The sequence below is a fragment of the Seriola aureovittata genome, chromosome 10, assembly GCF_021018895.1.
Source record: "Seriola aureovittata isolate HTS-2021-v1 ecotype China chromosome 10, ASM2101889v1, whole genome shotgun sequence".
Taxonomy (NCBI): Eukaryota; Metazoa; Chordata; class Actinopteri; order Carangiformes; family Carangidae; genus Seriola; species Seriola aureovittata.
The window spans coordinates 7,967,459-7,985,606 of record NC_079373.1 but is presented as its reverse complement, the minus strand read 5'-3'; the positions used below and the strand labels follow the sequence as shown (position 1 = coordinate 7,985,606).

The following is an 18,148-nucleotide window of genomic DNA, read 5'->3' as shown; positions in this document are numbered from 1 at the left end:
ATTCTTATATGCAGTGAAACTCAACCATAATATCAGCAGCTAAAAAGTGAAAATGTGGCACAGCAGCTGCAGTTCAGCTTCTTTTCCATTTTTATCTTCAAGTCAGATAATAACACCATTTGTCTTAATTCCTTCACACAAAGAAGGCTGACTTCCTAGAAACACTGCGCTGTCATAGTACAACTGCAGCGTTAGAGGAAGCCGTGTGGTCTGTACTCACAGTGACGATGATGATGCTGGCCTCGGTGATGACATTCTTCGTCAGTTTGTTGAAGATGGGGTCAGGGTGGTAGTCGAAGGGCTTCAGTTCCTTCTTGCAGTTGTCCAGCTGAATGAACGTTCTAAAGTGCTGGCTCAGGGAGCTGTTTATTGTTGGGGATTGAAACTGGATGACTGTGTCGTTCTTTTCACGGGCCATCTAAAAGTGGGAGAGAGGGAGAATAAAATGTCCTAGTCCTAATTCGACACAAACAGCTAAGTAGTTAAAACACATAAAGTAAGCAAGACAAGACATGAAGGAGAAGAAGAATATGAAAATGTAGTTCAACATAGAAAATATGGGTTAGAATTAGAAATAAGAAAAATAAAAGGCAAACAGTGGGCGTTAAGGACTTTTTTTTTTGAAAGAGGCAGTGAATTCACGTTTTTGTTGTGTGAAGGAAGAGTGTTTAGGGGGTGGGGTGGTGTGGGGAAAAAAAGCCTGGTTTACAATGGGGTAGGTAAAATGATGTGTCTCTTTTCAGTCATTCTATTAAAATCCCAACCTGCCATCGTAGAATAGCAGCCACTGATGAATCACAAGCCGCTTTGAATTATTCCTCCTCTGGCTTTGTTTATTTGTGTTTGATTAACTGGACTGATGGTGATATTTCTGTCATTCTCTGATTGTTTCCATACAGGGCTGACAATACTGTGTGTGACAGCAAAACCCTTTAGTCCTACACACAGTCTTCTAAGTTTTTCAAAAGGAAAAGGCAAAAGACGTAGGCTACACTGAGTAATGCTTCGAAAAAGTCAAGCAGACCTACTATAATTTTAGAGGTTGGTTGGTATGAGTCGAATGCCTTTTATCATTAAACTATGTAGAGGACTGGGTGGCACCAACTATCTGTAAATCCATCACCAAGTTTACTTGTAAAGTTGTTCCTAGGTTCTTGGTAACAGCTAGTTTCAAACTAGTTATTTACTACACAAGGTTGCACCATTAATACTTAAAGGAATACCTTCGACCTGCTAAAACGTGATTTGATGTCCTGATGGGTTTAAAGCATCAGTATGGTCAAAATGTTTAAGATCTGACTGTGGACCTATGCTGCATGGCATCTCTCCTCTCTCTCCTTTTCCTGTCAGCAGTCTGCTAACATCGCTCACAATGACGATGCTAACATGCTGATCTTTAGCAGGAATGATTACCATGTTCAACATTTTAGTTTATTATCAGCTAGCTGTTAGCCTGTTAGCAGGGTAACATTTGCTAATTAACACTAAACAAAAAGTGCAGCTGAGGCTGCGGAGAATGTCATTAGTTTACACTGTATTGGACAAATTAAAATTTTGACCTCATGGTGCTGGATGAACAGTCAGTTACCACGAATGTTTTTAAAAATGTTAAAAAAAAAAATAAAATGTAATAGTTGTTTAGATAGAACAGGTTGGAACGTCTGACTGAACAATGGCCACAAAGCCATGCCAGTAGAGTAGCTGAGATGAATAAATGAGGGAATTAAAGTAACAAAAATTAAGTAAGTTCCCTTGCAAATCTGTTGCAAGGGAACATCTGTAGTGCAATCCAATCAAAAGTAAAGACAGGAAGTCAGAGAAAAGGAAGGCACAAGCATCACAAACTGTAACATGCATACACTATAACTGCCTAAATCAACAATTTTATGGACCAAACATCATATCAAACCTGACAATATTTAGTAATATTATTGTAAAATAGACTCGGTTTTGTTTTAATAATAAATGTCGTACATGGAGAAACATGTTTGTCAGAGTATTCATGCAGTTTCCAATTACACCAACCTAGCTATTAGGTCATTTAGTCTACATAAAATGTCATTTCAAATCTTTCCAGTTTATGCAAATCTTGATTAACTGTCAGGGCAGATATGTCGCCCATATGCCCTACTACCTCAAATATCCTTTCTCCTAAACAGGCCATATTAACAACTTAGTTTTGTCAGTTGGTTCCGTTAGCTACACCACATCACCTGGCAATTAGTATGTGTGAAAATTTAATAACAACTATTCTCTATTCTCTAAAGAAAAAAAAAACAAAAAAACATCACTGCTTTGAGCCACTAACCTGACCTACAATATCAACATGTTTTTACCGCAAGCCAGCAGCCATAATGACTCCAAATATTTGGGTCCAGTTCAGCGGATGGACTTAAATCAAGAGAAGCTTATGAAGTTGACCAGCCAAGGCCTTTGAGATAACACATTACATACACTGTTAGTTTGTGGCAGCCAGAAGTCTTTTCAAATCTCTCCTGTCCCTGGGTAGCAGGGACCAGGGACTTGGCCAGGAGTAAAGTGGTGAGGAGCAGCATAGTCACATAATCTTCTGCAACCTTAATTCCGGTATTAAATTTAGCCCTTAAATGAAATGAACAAAATTGCTACTGCTTAACACCGCCCAGTACACTGGAGGGCAGGCGCCGGCAAGCTGCTGTGTGGAACTCCTTCAAGTTTCCTGGCAGAGTCAGTCCTACTTGATTAAGCTGGACCAGGAACATAGTTAGATTTTGGGGAGAGTGAAACAGTGGCGCTGCTATCTGCAATCCTACAGGTTTTAAGGATTTATGGTCTAAGAAGTGAAGTAAGTAGAGATGAAGTAATACTGGCTTATGAAATCTCACTGATCAGTGGAAGCAGAGAAGTGGAGATGTGTGTGTGTGTGTGTGTGTGTGTGTGTGTTCACATTTGTTGGTGAGAGAGTGTGTGTGTGTGTGTGTGTGTGTAGGCTCAAACTGTTGAAATGCTTCACAGAGTTTGAATGAATCACCACTGTAGTCGTGGGCTCATGAGATGTGGGGAGATTGATGGACAGTGCTGAGCTGTGATGGGGGGAGCCAATGGAAAAGTAGAGAACCGTAGGAAAAAAACAGTTAAGAGGAAGAGTGAAGACAGCAAAGAAATGATCACTATTAGAGGTGGATGAAGATCGAAAGAGAAAGATGCTGATAAATAAAAGGGAGTAGAAACCTCAAAAGCTGTTACGTTGTCTCCCTGGACCTTCATGACAGCAGTTTGGATCAGGTCAAAACCAGAGCCGGTCACCACAATGTTCCTCCCTCCACTAAAGCACACACACACACACAAACAAACGTATACACACCAAAAACACAGAAAAACACACGTATGAGCATAGATATACCCAGCCACACAAAGACAAGCTCATGGGGAGAGTTATGAGAAGACAGACACGGTTCTTAAATTGCACCTGGGGTCATTTTCACCGGAGATGAAAACAAATTAGTTTAGCCTGCGCGTACCCTATCTGCTGCCTGTTGTTCCAGGCTGTGTGTCTAATCACATGTGCTGTAGTGCTTTCAGTTGCAAAAAAAAAAAAAAAAAAGAAGCAAGGTAACCGTCTAATGCATCCATTTTCAGTGACCATCAGGAAGTTTGTTACAACAAAAAAAGGCTAGCATCTGTATCCCCTTCAGCCAGTCTGCACACACACACTCACACTCACACAGGCATACTCAGCAACTCTTGGAGGACAGATCATATTTTTAAAAAACAAAAATGTTCTTGGCATTAATGACCTTTAACCAAGGTTTCAGACAGATAGAAGCCTGCAGGGCAGACAACAAGGCAGGTGGCTTTCAAAGTGTTCAATTTTCCATGTACAGTACTATCAGTTCGACCTTGTCATCAGTGTCACCTGAGCAGCTTTTGCCTTTTCTTTCTTTGCTTCTCTACTTTAAAAACAAAAGGACAACATAAGGCATTCAAGGAGAAATCCCTTTATTTGTCAACCTTCGTCTTACTCTCCTATTTTTGTCCATTTTGACGACTGTCAATCTTAATAACATTTTTCTCACCACCTGTGTTTTAGATATTTGGGAAACATTAACTTCTATGTGAAGGATGTTGATCAGGGCAAGGAATCTAAATTTACTACAGCTTTCAAACCAAATTTTAGTCTATTTACTCTGTACAATAGGCCTATGCTGTAATGCATGAACTAAACAAGACCAACTGATGTTTCAAGATAACTAGAACTAAAAACACAACTTTGTGAGAATGTACTTTTGGACAGCAGTGCTTTCAGCTAAATGTGTTCTCTAACATTTAGAGATTGGATTAGAGACTGATGTTTAGCTGGTGCATTGCTTACCACACACGTCATCTTAGTTTAGCGTGTTAGCATGCTAACATTCGCTAATTAGCACGAAACACATCTTAAAAAGTGTTTGGGTATAAAGGTTAGTCTTGGACAAAGTGAAATTTTGACACTTGTGGTGCTAAATGAAAAGTTGGTGGCACTAGGATCAGCAAAATCAACCGGTTTATCCTTTGGGGAGTATTAACATGAACAAAAATTTCATGGTAGTTATTGAGATGAACTGAAGTTGCCATCCCTAAAGCTAGTAAAAATGTAAATGTACATGCCACAGAGTCCAACATCAAATAACAGAAAGTCATCTGGAAATCCCTTTAACTGTTGCAGAAAACAATGATGGTAATAGATAAAATGTTATCATGTCCAATAGTCAGAATGGACAAAAATATGAGGTATACTAAAATTACCCCTGAACTGTCAATCCAGTCCAATATGCCTCCAGGTAAAATGAAAGCACCAAAAGCACTTATTAAATGGAACCAATGAATATTACAAACACTTTGATTAGAGGTAAAAGACATGCAAGCTACTAAATTAAACTGACCAGACAAAGCTTCCTTTGGGGTGATGGTCCAGTATGTTGGGATTGTCGAAGAACTGGAAGGCATTTTGAATGGTTGCTGGGGTACTCTTTCCATACTTCACTGTGACGGTGAGAGGGTCGGAGGGCACCTTATCTGCTAGATATTCTCCCGTCCTGCAGGTGATCTCTGCTCCGAAATGCTCCCTGCCAAGACAAGGACATAACTTAGCATTGGCTGGCTAGAGAAGTGGGGGTCGCGCAAGGTCACCGTGCAGTGGAAGCCAACATGGCAGCAGCCTGACAGCTTGTTAAATCCCAGCTTTGCTGCTTTTCTAGCTTGTTATTTTTCCCTTACCTCTGCCTAAAATGTCACCGTGCACTGGTTTTGACAGAACACTTGTGGTCACAACAGTGAAGGCAAATGGTAAAGGAAAAAAAAAATCCTGCTTATGACACCAAAGTTAAGGTCAATTCCATTTCTGCTTCAAAAAAAAAAATCAATTTATGGGCTTCAAAGTGTGGCTACTATAGAATTTTCACAGAACCCAATGTCTGAATAACAAGTAGGACTTATCAACTGAGAAGACTGAACTGAAACAGAACCGGTCTTTGCTGTGTGTGACAGTTATTGAGAAAAGAAACCCTTACACAATGCAGACCACTCCTCCAATGGTAACCTGGACATCATCCTTACTGCCAGTCTCCAGAAATCGCCCAGAAATTGTAATAAGGGTGCCCCCAGCTTTAGGACCTCTGGCAGGTGTCACCGCCTCGGGAATCGGGTCCTGGTGGGAAGTGGGGGGGTCGGGGGGGGGGGGGGGGGGGGTCAGAATATACAGAATGAATACATACTCATCTTTCCTCTGCAAGGATTTACAAGAATACACAAGCTCAAACACACAGGCAAACACTCCCTCAAGCACACACACACACACACACACACACACACACACACACACACACACAGCAATGTCATATAAACACACATTTCCTCTCACCCTCCTTGATCTCCCCCTCTCTATCAGAAACATTCTCTCACACACACACACACACACACACACACACACACACACACACACACACACACAAACACACACACACAAACACACACACACACAGACACCACATCTGCCTCAATTTTCTGAGCAAACAGTTAGGCGGAGCACTCCCCTGTGGGGAAGCTTTAGCAGAGCCAGAGATATGAAAAGCCAGTTAAATAGCTACGCTGCTGCCTGTTAAAGTATTAGAGAGAAAAGGGGAACTACTGCACAGCATCTGGTTAAAGAGGAATACATACACATTCTGGCTTATCTTACAATGCATTACAATTGTAATATGACAGCGTCTAGATGCATAATTTGCCAATACATTAGGATGTTGTATTTGAACATTCCACTTAAATGACATGCCCTAGGTAGGTGTGTTCTGATAAGGGGCTCTGTGCAGTTAGGAAATGGAAAACATAATAGAGGCCATAAAACAACAAAAATCAGCAGAATGTTTTTAGAAGTGTTTATTTTCTGGGTCAAAGTTGAGCGCCTCCATACTGGAAATGCAGTTAAGAGGAGAGATTGTGTGTGTGTGTGTGTGTGTGTGTGTGTGTGTGTGTGTGGGTGTGTTAGTAAGAGAGAGTATTTACCCTGTAGGTGAAGTACATGGAGGATATTCCTCTCTTGCCCCCCTTCACCTCCACCTCCACTTGGCCCCACTGTTGGCTCAAAGGACCAATAGGTCCAATCTCACACACCACGCTGGACAGGACAACATGAAAGAAAAAGGAAGATGAGAAAATATTTCAGACTACAGCTGCAAATAATTATGTCCATTATTGATTAGTCTACCATTTTCTTGATTAATCGTTTGTCTAGGCAACATCGACAAAGATATCTGGTTAACTTTCACTTAAGACAAAGAAATGCAATATATTCTCACATTTGTGAAGCTGGATCAAGAGAATGTTCCACATTTACCTTGGAAAATGAAATGGCAGACATGCTTAACAGGTTAAGCTAATGTTTAATTAATGCTGTTGACTAAGCAGCTATGAATTACTGTAGTACTGTATGATCTCTAATGCCAGACTGACTGCCTGTAGAAGCTCAGAAATTGAATCCTCTGGGAATTTTTCCACATTGCAGTGTCTGTAGTTTATTGGGACTCGTGTGTGATAAACCAAACACGTCAAAGTCTGCTGGAGTCCTGAGGGGAAAATGTGTTGCTGATGAAAGAGGTCAGCATAAAATGGCAAGCCTCGTGTGGGCTAACAGGTGGGCCACAAGCAGACAATTAGAAAAGTAAGATGGCAACTTGAAGCAATGCAATAATTATGTAATAAATTTATAATAATGGAAAAACTGGAAAAACTTAAAGCAAGTAAGCTACAACATGCAAAAGATCAGGCAGCAACAGTAGTCACATGAGCTCCAAAACTGGGAGATTTAAGGGTGAAAAACATTCCATCTGGTCTCATAAATCCTGGTTTATGCCTCATCCTGCAGATGGCGGGACAAGAATTCGTCCAAAACGTGGATCTATCCTGCCAGGTGTCAACAGTTCTCCTTAGTGGGCATGCTGAACGATGTGGGTGTTTTCTTTTCTATAGAACATTTGAATGAATTGAACACTTTTAAAACATTGCTTTCACTGAAGTGCATTTGACAGACTTACAAGTTTATTCCAGTGGGTTTTCCTCTCGGCAATACTCGGCTCATTAAAGCACCTTTGGAATGAGGTGGAACAGTGTGTCTGCAGCGTGAATACACCACTAAAGAAATCTGTGGAAAATCAGTGTGGTACATCTCCAGTGCTTTGGTGAATACATATTTACAAGAATTTAGGTTGCTCGGTCGATCATATATAACTGATTGATTGGCCGCAGACATATTTTATATTAAAAACATATAATACAAGGCATCGGTAAAGATTAAATCAATGGTTCCCTCAAACAAACAAGCAAAAAAAAACCCTAAAACAGTAGTTATGCATTCAGATGTCTGTTTTTTTTTGTTAGCAGTTTCACCATGTGAAGGATATGATGGACCGAGGTTCCGGTCAGCGGAGTGAACCGTCATAACACTGGTGTCCTTCAGGTTCAAGAGATACTCATTCTTCCCTTGGGAAGGACATACTCTACGTGTTGCATTAAAATCAGTTGCAAGTTGTTTTTTCGCCAGACAAACCTCCCAGTGGTTCTTAAATCAAAACTGATAAGTTTGAACTTAACTCAATGTGTTTCTGATCTAAAACAGATAATATAGAAATTTTGTGTGCTAAGTGAAATGCTGAAGTCAGTGGTCGATCAGTAGATCTGAGGTAAAAGACTAGTGGTTGTGCGAGTCTTTATTTTCCTGGAGCCATTTTGGGTTGCGCCCGACACAGATAAGACCCACAGTGAGGTTACACCCACATAAATATGCTGTGAGTCAGCTGAAAAATGCCTATTTTGGTGTAATCAAGACCCATGGTGAGTCTGTGTTCATCGGGGAAATTACATAACGGTTGCTTATGGCTTCAGAGAGCTTGGCACCGATTGGTATGTCGGCATTAGACTACTAACTCTGAGTTTTCGCTTTAAAAGTCTCAAATTGCCACCACTGATGTAGAAAGAAGAGAATAGAAGAAAATGGAAGTGTATGTCTGTGAGTTTAATGCTTTAATGTGAATTTGAATGTTGAAAATATGGGTAATAATCAGTCCACAGCAGAGATTTAAAGTACATCTGTAAATGCTTCAACAAAATATGCTAAAAAGTAAAACTTGAAAGTAAAAAGATCCATCTGCCACGAGTCGGCAAGTTTTCCCCCATGAATGCCAGCAGGAATAGTCGGTGGGCAAAGAATATGATATCATGTGTTGCCTTTCACAGCGCTCAGGTGTGAATGAGCGAATGGTGAATGGCTATGCGAGGGTTCCTTTGATGAGTGTAAGCTGCAGATGGTCGAGATGATGACTGACCGCAGTAAAGGAAATCCGGCCAGGGATTTCAGATACATGAGAGAGTGTGAGTGTGTGGACGGAAATTAAAGTGTTGCATGGGGGGGACGGACGGACGGACGGACGGACAACAAACGTTGTGATGTTGTGCTGTCTGAAGAGTTGAGAGACACTATAGAAAGATGTGCTCACTTGTCTTTGCTGGAAACTGACAAAAATCAAAGAGCACCACCCTAACGATATTGTGGCGAGTGCTAAAGCAGAGATGTATGGGTGGGCAAAACGCCAAGGCAAACTCACCCCGGAGAGTCTGCTAATAATATTATGCATTCTTAATCTGCCGGGCCCAGACAAGAGACAGACAGATGAAGACTTCCTCTTTCTTGTTGCTGCCACTCTAGCAGAGACGGGAAGGGGTAGGATAGAAGTTCCCAACAGGACTTGATCTCCCTGTTAGCATCCCAGGGGGGAACATGCAAAGTCTTTGGTAGTGATTGTTGCTCCTACATCTCCGACGCAACAACAGAGGTAATGGATATGGATGTGGTTTGTGACGCAGAATAATGGTATTTAAGAGCTACATGTTAATCACAGACTTTGCTTGAGGGATGTCTCAGAATTGTTTGGGGCTTGGGGGTCCGGCTTAGTTAAATTCTTGTTTACTCTTATAGCATCAGTGCTCCTCTCGGTTCTCTTGTGTTCCTGTTTGGTAACAACTGTTAAAGTGGTTATTCGCAGAACCACAACTGCTATTCGAGCACCACAGCAAGTGGTAAGTTATGATATGATAATGATTTGGAGTTGAAGTATCATGACCTCCGGGGTTTTGAAGACTGGATTTCAGTTTGTTTGACGAAGAGATGAATGTCTGAATCCATGATCTGATTAAAAGAAAAGCAAAGTAACAAGGAGACGAAGATGTCTGCGCATATCATATGAACCAAGAGATATATATCTGTCTCTACCTGCAGACAGAGTAACGGTGCTTGGTTAACTCTTATACTTAAGTTTGTTTTGCTAATGTAATAATCATTTAGGTCATCATATGTTTTAATAGAGTGAGAGAAATCTTTGCATTGCATATTGTTTGTCGAGGAGACAGGTATTGCCCGAAATATAAAACGCGATTTAAGGTTTAGGATTTGGTAACATGCATTGATGGGTGCTGTAGTCCCATGAAGAACATCCTTATTTGGACATGTGGTCAGTTTTGTATGAGGTTTAAATACACCCTGCAAGAAAGATGTCCTTCAGAGCTGGGTGGCTTCACACAGTGTGTTGCTCATCTCTATTCCCCGCGATCGAGCTTCAATAAATGCTTCTGCTTATCTGGGTCTCCTGAAAATTCTTCCATCAAGAGTCAACCACCTCGCCAGATTTCCATCACACACCAAGGAGACATTTCCCCTCTAAACCTCTCTGATGGTTTTGTTTAAATAACAGTTTGAGGCCAAAAGAGGTAAAAAAAAAAAAGCCTACAATATGAATAAAGGCTTATAAAGCAGAGCTGTTTTTCTTCTTTCCTGCCCCTTTAATCATTTCACAACCCAAAACTGTATGCAATGCAGTTAAAAACTAGCTCCACCTCAAACAGCTACAACAGTAAAATGCTGCTTACAGATTGTTGCATCAGTATTAAGACTCTAAAAATGTAATACATAATAATATATTAGTTGCAGGGTCCATTTTTTTTTTTTTTTTTTTTTTTACTTTTGATACTTTTAAGTATATTTTATAGTACTTCTGTACTTTTGCTTAAGTAGGATTTTGAATAAAGGACATCTTGTAATTTTTGTGTTGCACTATTGGGACTTCCTCTGAACACCTCTCCTCCACTGTTGTCGCCTTTTAAAAGAGTGATTCTGGTTCTGAATCAACCTGCGTCTGGAGACTTCTCAGATCAATACAGCGATATAATGAGATAATTAGAATATACACCCAGGTTAGCTCAAGGAAAGGCAAGGCAGTCCTTACCTGATAACGTATCCAAGACTTTACAGAATGAAAACTGTCTATACACAGTTTGACCAGCAGAACTCAATAAATAGACAGTGTGTGCACTGCTGCTTATATATTTGCATAAATACATCAAGATGTGTGATTAATACCTTGTGGAGACAGAGTACTTCTCCTCCTGATGGATACAAGGCTCTCCGACTACCATGATGCTTTTAATATCTTCCTTGTGGATGCCAAGGTTGGAGCCGCGGATGGTGATGGAGATGCCTCCCCGCAGGGGTCCGAAACGAGGGATGATCTGAATGGGAAGATAGAGTGTGTGGGAGCGGGGTGGGTGTTTATAGGAAGAAAGGATTTGCTAATCTTACACGAAATGCTGATTTGCAAGGGAGATTTGACTTGAAATGGGACTCCCCTGCTTTTAAATATCTGTTTGCATCCCAAAATATATGAAGTAACTTTTACAATTAAAGCAGATGTTGACAGATGGACCATACTGCCACTACACACGTCAAACCCAACTGAAATGATAAAAAAATGAATGTACTTCCCAATCTCAAGATCTGTGTGAAGCAATAAGAGCCACCAGATTAAATATAAGACCCTACACTTATCTTAAGATAAGAGCGGACTCTGCTTTCCATGCAGCGAGGACTTATAGCCAATAATACTGGCCTGCCGGTGTATCGGTCAGGCTGGAGTATGTACGGTCATAACCTCTGTTGCATCGACATCAACACAATTACTGATGGATTTTTGTCAATGACAATGAGGCACCAACAATTAAGTGAGCAAAAGCAAGAATTGATCCAATCTAATAGGCTGCAGATCAGCTCCACACACCCTCAAGGAGAAACAGACTTTCAGTTGGTCTGTCTATAAACAGGAAGGAAAAAAATATGGCAAGCAAAGTGCTTCAATCCAATCACCAAAGTCAATGCTATTTCACTGCTAATCACAAGCCTTCAAAGCATCTACTGTTTCTAGTTCACAGGTCAACATACAGACATGACAACTCTGTAAATACTCACATCAGTGATCTGGGGGTTGGGGCACTCGGAGCCTTGTTGAGTATTGCACAGCTTCTCGTACACACATGCCTTCTGCTTGGCGCACCACACGCAGCTATACTTTGGGTCTGCGTTCTTACAGAGGCTGCAGTCCTCCCTCCCCATGGAGCAGTTGTACAGGGTGACTATATCAGAAGTGGTGGGAGAGGGAAAGAAAAAAAAAAACTTCTTATATTTTACACCATTCCCTCTGCATGTTTTTCAGGATCAGTAGCCTTGCTTTACTTAAAGTGGTAAGATTAAGATTAAGATGCTAGACTCAATCAAGGATAAGGCAACACCACGCAGTATCCTTTGTAGTAAAGATGCAAAGTATTAGGTATTAGGTGTCTACTGAGGATATTAAACATGATTTTAAATAGGGTTAATGCTTTAATAATACAGAGGTTTCCACAAGATGTTTTGTTATACCATTATTATGAAAAGTATAACTTTTCTTCTTCATTGTGAACCCCCCCTCCCAACCCTCAACCCACTTCTGAAACCAAACCTATGCCCTTGTATATATTATTATGTTGTGAAATGTGTTTGAATTTTGAATGGATGATGAGAGCTCTATGCTCATATCTGATAACTTTGTTTTAAATTGCATGACCATGAAAACCTCACAATCACATGTTACGAATGTGTCTGAATCTTTCTTATTCTGTCAAAACGTAGATGATGACAGTCATTGCTTAACCAATTAATTTGCTTATTAATTTCCAATCATACATTAAAGATAGCTTCCTGGAGTCTAATGGAATACACACAAAGCATTATAAATAAGGTCTCCACATTAAAATGGGAGAGCATACCGTTCAGCGTGCTGTCCATCTTCTTGCCTGACTCCTTGTCCTTCACGTAGAAAAGAACATTGGTCTCCGGTGACTTATCATAGGAAAACTAAGAAATTGGAAGAAAATGAATTATTAATACAGAATCAAGTGATTAATGGCACTTAAGCTCTTTTCGGCAAACAGTGTGGGCTGTTGCTCCCTCATGCCAAAGGGAAAAAAAAAAGGGAAGAAAAAAAAAATTATACCCAGTCTGGCAGATTTTCAGCTGAAGAAATCAATGTTGGAAAAGAACATAGCTGGGGGCTATGCACTGTTTGAGCTTCCCAATCACAGAATTCACAATGTGGAGATGGAGCTAAAATAACTCCAGTGAGGGGAGTCTGTCCATTAGAGGGTGCTGTAGAATATCAAAGGGATTGTGAAAACCAGCTTAAGAGTGATTTGGTGTATAAGTCTGGAGCATAAAGTCAGCTTCACATTGACAGAAAGCGTACATATGGACTAAAACTGAAATCAAGTGGCACTCTACAGTATATTTCACCATTTCAGAGCTGTTCTAAATTGCACTTCAATAATCAGGTCCACAAATCAGCCACAGTTCAAGGACCTGTGTTGAGTGGAGGGCAAATTGACCAGAAACAACGACAAGCTTAGCAAAAGAACAAAAGTAACAGTTCAGCGTGAACACAATCAAGTATCAAGTGTCGAGTCAAGCAACTAGCAGACTGCCATACTCACATTGAAGCCGCTGAAGGTGTAGAATGGCCCGTCCTCAAAATTGACCTCTTCCTCCGTGTTTCTCATCAGCTCAGTGCCGATGGTGAAAACACGACCCTGGAGAGCCAGACAAAGAAACATGGCATCTTCAGTTAGATTCAATTCATAAAAAACGAATCTGATGTTTTTTTTTTTCTCATTGGTAGTGTTACTGGTAGTATCGGTAAAACATGCAGGCCTGTCAGGACATGTGTTTTAGAACACGCAAGAACACAGAAATAATGTAATTTTCTCCGTCGAAAAACATTTTAAAGTGTCATCACTTTCATTGTGTGCCATCCGATGGACTACAAAAGCATGTAGAGGTGGTGTCTTTCATCAAAAGACACTTACATCAGAATGTAAAGTGATTTTCTAAATGAGAACAATAGAAAAATCCAGAGAGCTGTTTGTCTGAAATTCTATTTAAATCTCTTGAATAACATAGTCTAAGTAAATTGTACTGACAATGGTCCTGTGACCAAAACATCTACTTTCCTGTCACATTTTTTCACATTTTGTCAGCTTTTGTACATGTAATAAATGGATTCTTTTTTTCTATGAGACACAAGCATCAGTTATGCACTGGTTGAAAATCACGACCAATTGGTTCACTGTGGTCCTAAGACCAAACCAAAGTGTTTCAAAGAGCTGAAAAGATTTCCAGACATGCTTTAAATTCTGTGTCTCTGCCACTTTACCTGGTAGAGTTCCAAATTGATCCCCTCAAAGCTGATTCGAGTCTTGTAGCCCACGGGGATCAGCACAGGATCTGGATTCTCAAACTGAGGACACCTGGCTCCCTGAGAAGGCATCAAAACAAATCAGATCCTCCCACTTTTAATCATTTACGTTTTAAATATGCCAACCACTTAACGGACACCCTCATCTGCAGCAACAGATAAGTGTATCGCTGCAACATCTGCTGAGTTGTAAATTGATATCCTCCACCCTACAACATTTGTCACGCAAGATGGTGGCGGCTGATACCGGGATTTGAGTGTTTTATTAATTTTCGGGAGGGGGAAACGTGGATCGCTCAGGCGGCGCATCACGTGTGGTGATTAGACGTCTCTTACTGAACTGCTTTATCCAACATCTATCACACACACGCTATCGGAGAAAAAAAAAAAAAAAAAACAGTCTTTGACCTGCCACTGATGTGTTTACCCTTGAGGTGACTAACCTTACGGTGCTTGATGATGTTAGGAACCATCACACTCTGATCCATGTCGCTGCAGGTGTGGTCAATTGTGTTCCACTGGCAGCCCCACTGACTGGCCACGCATGACATGCAACTGAAAATACACACAGAAACACATAAACAACAAAGATCAGAAAACGCTTGCACACACACGCACACACACACACGCACACACACAAAAGCACGCGCAAACAAAAATTTAAAAACATGCAAACTCATCAAAGAGCGTCCGGCACAAAAATCCATGCTGCTGACAACGAAATGGATCTCTGCAACTTCACATAAGCAAAGCTCGTTCATCACACATTCCTCAGCATGAAAGAAATGAAGAAAAAGAAATAAGGAGGAAGGGGAAAAAAAAAACGGCAAGATCGACTTTCATTTTTTGATTAATGAAAAGGAAACTGAGGCAATTTCCTCAGCATGGTAATAAAAGGAGGAAAGAAAATGCAAGAGGTGCATTCAAAACCACCATGCATCACGATTTACAAACAGAGCCTTGATCTCTCATCTGCTCATGCACAGTGATACATTTACATCAAGGTTGTCAGTTGATGCTGTGTTCAGTGTCACTGGGTATTTTCAGCGAGTGACGGAGCAGAACTGATAGATTAAGAGTCTGACTCACGGTGTGTTTTCGGATTTTCTCACTGTGGCGGCACAATTGTAGAACTTGAACTCCCGCGTGGCCAGCTCCACCGTCTCATTGACAAAAATCCTGATGGCCACGGCCACAAAGTCTGAGGGCACAGCAAAGGGAGGGTTAAAATGCACTGGCATTTGGCAAGGGATGGGTGGGGGTGGGGGTGGGGGGGATGTACAAGTTTTACACATTTATGGGTGGGAGATGATGTCTTTGGGAAGGAGTCTGAATATCCAAGACATCCAGTTCAAGATGTCATTTGTGTATTTGAAGACTGATACATAAAACATGACCTGTAAATAATTCAACATGACCTCAAATGTCTTTATAATAAGTCATGTATTCATGTATTAATTCAAAAAGTTATAATAATCACTGAATGAACCTGTTACGGAGTATTGTGTCAGCTTCAGGTACCCGTTAAATCTAGAGCAACCAGTCCTCCCAGGAAATTGTTTAGCTGAGGTGGAAAGCCACTTTGATACTGACACATCTCTTCTTGTGATTGACTGGCGAAACAACAGCCTGACTCAGTAAATATATGGCATTTGTTGTGGGGGGGGGGAATGCTCCTCTGCTCTGTTCCCAAAAAGCTTAATGTTTTATGTCATAAATTCATGGTCTTTGTTTAATAGAAAATGGCCCACCACTGCAAAAAAACGAAAAACAACAAACACATGGAAAAACTGACTCCTATGCTGGAATAATATTATATTATATTGAGTTATAATAATAATAATAATAATAATAATAATAATAAAAGTTCCTAAAACTAGATTTGGAGACAGGGCACCTTTACAAGAAGTCATCAGTAAATTCTTTGTCGATAATGTAATTTTGTGATGCAAATTTCCTAACAAATCTGCAATAAATCAAATTACCAAAAACAACCAGCATGGGGTCAACCTGGGGCTCTTTTCGGGCCCCTCAGAGTCTCTAGGACCGGGGCACTTTCCCAGTTTGCCTAGTTGGTAATGCAGCATTAGTTATAATGGAGAAGAGCAGACATTTGCCTTGTGTTAATGTGTTAAAAGAGGGTAGGTTAATCATAAAGGACAAACCTTGGTCCTCAGGTGTTTGTGGTATGAGTGAGGGGTGGGGCAGATCGCAGGAGACCTGACTGGAATCAGACATGGTGCCTTCGCTCCGGAAAGACTCGATGGTGCAGTGCAGGCGGTCAGAGAGACCGATGGTGGGCAGGGAGGGGATGTTGATCTTCACCTGGACAGAAAAAAAATATGCAGAACAGTGTAAACCGCTGATTGCATTGAGTTTTTCATTGAAAGCATTGAAGTTTATCATCAGTTTTGCTGAATAACATTAGTTAGCATTAAACTATTTCTCTGCTTGGTCTATAATTCAATAATAATTCATATAATTCAACCGAAGTTACAATAGAGGAACTGTTTCTTTTTGAAAAGCTGGAGATTGACTGAAAATGAGCAAGGAGGAGAGGTGCTGTTGATGGAAATACAAGAGTGAGTCAGAGAGGGAGGGACAGAAAAGTAGCCAGAAAGCAGAGGAATGAAAAAAACAACGTGAGAGAGAAGGCGCTGTTGGAAAGAGAGGCTCTCCATCTTCAGGCTGTGAGCACAATCAACCAGGTCAGTTATAATAAGCCAGCTTGGAGTTTTTTGGATGGATCAATACAGAGTAGGAAGACCCAGTGCCGGGGCCTTTGATTCACAATGGAAACAGTTTATTACTCAGGCGGTGCATGTTTGTGTGGTGTGCATGTAAGTGGGGCTGTGTACTGCAGAGCGAGAGACAGAAAGAGGTTCAGAGAACAAAGGGAGAGAGTGAACGAGAACGAGTGAGAAGAGAAGCGGCACTGTACCTTCTGAGTCTTTTTACAGGAAAGGTTCGGGGGATTGAAGGAGACAATCTTGACACACTGCTGCCTGGGGCTCCACAGCCAGCCATTCTTCTCCTCTGCCCGTCGGCACTCAGACCTCCTGGTACACCTTCAGACGAAGGATGAACAACTTCCATCAGTCTCTGCTCCACATCCCCTAAACACTTTCACAAGGCCTCAAAAAACAAAGCCTATGGACAGATTTTCAATGTGCTGTTGTGCACAACAAGCACATGCCCAAGTGACTTCAAGCAGGGCCTGTTCAAATTTTCAAAATAAAGTTCTGTATAGATATGTAAAACCTTAAATGGCTTCATGGGCAGATGGTTTCACAGCAAAGTGTCAATCGTATGGAATTTAAAGCTATCATATTCAAAAATCGATCGATTGTTTGGGTCTTTTTTTATAGCAAAAATGCAAAACATTCCCTTATTCCAGCTTCTCAACTCTCTTACTGCATTTATTTGTCTTATATGATAGGAAGCTGAATATTTGTTTTGGTTTTGGATGGCAGGTTGAGGAAAACGAGCACTATGATCACGCCAGAATGGGGCTTAGGCTTGAATTGTCAAATCACAGAAACACCTGCCAGATTAATCAATGATGAACATTTTTGTTTGCTAGTTAAAACATTTGACAGTGTGCAATATAATTTGATATAAAAAATACTGTAATTACACACTTTCATAACTACAACATATTGCATAGGAAAGATAGAACACATACATACACACATAATCTAAAATGTTAATACAGGTTCAGATTTCATTCATTTTTTTGTCATCATCACTCAGGTGAAACACACTAAACACAAACTAAACACACTCCAGGGGAATACAATATAATGCAACTCCCGTCTTGTCACACGTCTTCATAATGTGCAAACAAACAGGACAACTCAATATAATGTAGCAGATTTGAGAAGAAAATAATTTGGATTAACTTGTTTTCAAGAGGTGGCAGTACGGAGAGAAAAGCAAAAAAGCAAAAATAAGTACAGCTTCAGCTAATAATGACTTTTTTTTTTAATGGTTCAATCTGACATTTATTTTCTTGATTCATGGATTAT

At 40.6% G+C, this 18,148-nt stretch overlaps 1 protein-coding gene across 1 annotated transcript in view; it reads right to left on the bottom strand.

The window, feature by feature from the left end:
• Positions 1-18,148, bottom strand: part of plxnb2b (plexin b2b) — a 126,518-nt gene that overhangs the window by 23,431 nt on the left and 84,939 nt on the right. Inside the window, exons 7-20 of the mRNA XM_056387729.1 lie at positions 17,062-17,188; positions 16,286-16,445; positions 15,210-15,321; positions 14,564-14,675; positions 14,079-14,180; positions 13,360-13,455; positions 12,640-12,727; positions 11,804-11,967; positions 10,922-11,070; positions 6,520-6,631; positions 5,529-5,665; positions 4,902-5,084; positions 3,211-3,304; positions 221-418 (exon numbers count right to left, since the gene is read on the bottom strand). Coding sequence (XP_056243704.1) covers positions 221-418; positions 3,211-3,304; positions 4,902-5,084; positions 5,529-5,665; positions 6,520-6,631; positions 10,922-11,070; positions 11,804-11,967; positions 12,640-12,727; positions 13,360-13,455; positions 14,079-14,180; positions 14,564-14,675; positions 15,210-15,321; positions 16,286-16,445; positions 17,062-17,188 — 1,834 coding nt within the window. The remainder of the gene's footprint in view (positions 1-220; positions 419-3,210; positions 3,305-4,901; positions 5,085-5,528; positions 5,666-6,519; positions 6,632-10,921; positions 11,071-11,803; positions 11,968-12,639; positions 12,728-13,359; positions 13,456-14,078; positions 14,181-14,563; positions 14,676-15,209; positions 15,322-16,285; positions 16,446-17,061; positions 17,189-18,148) is intronic.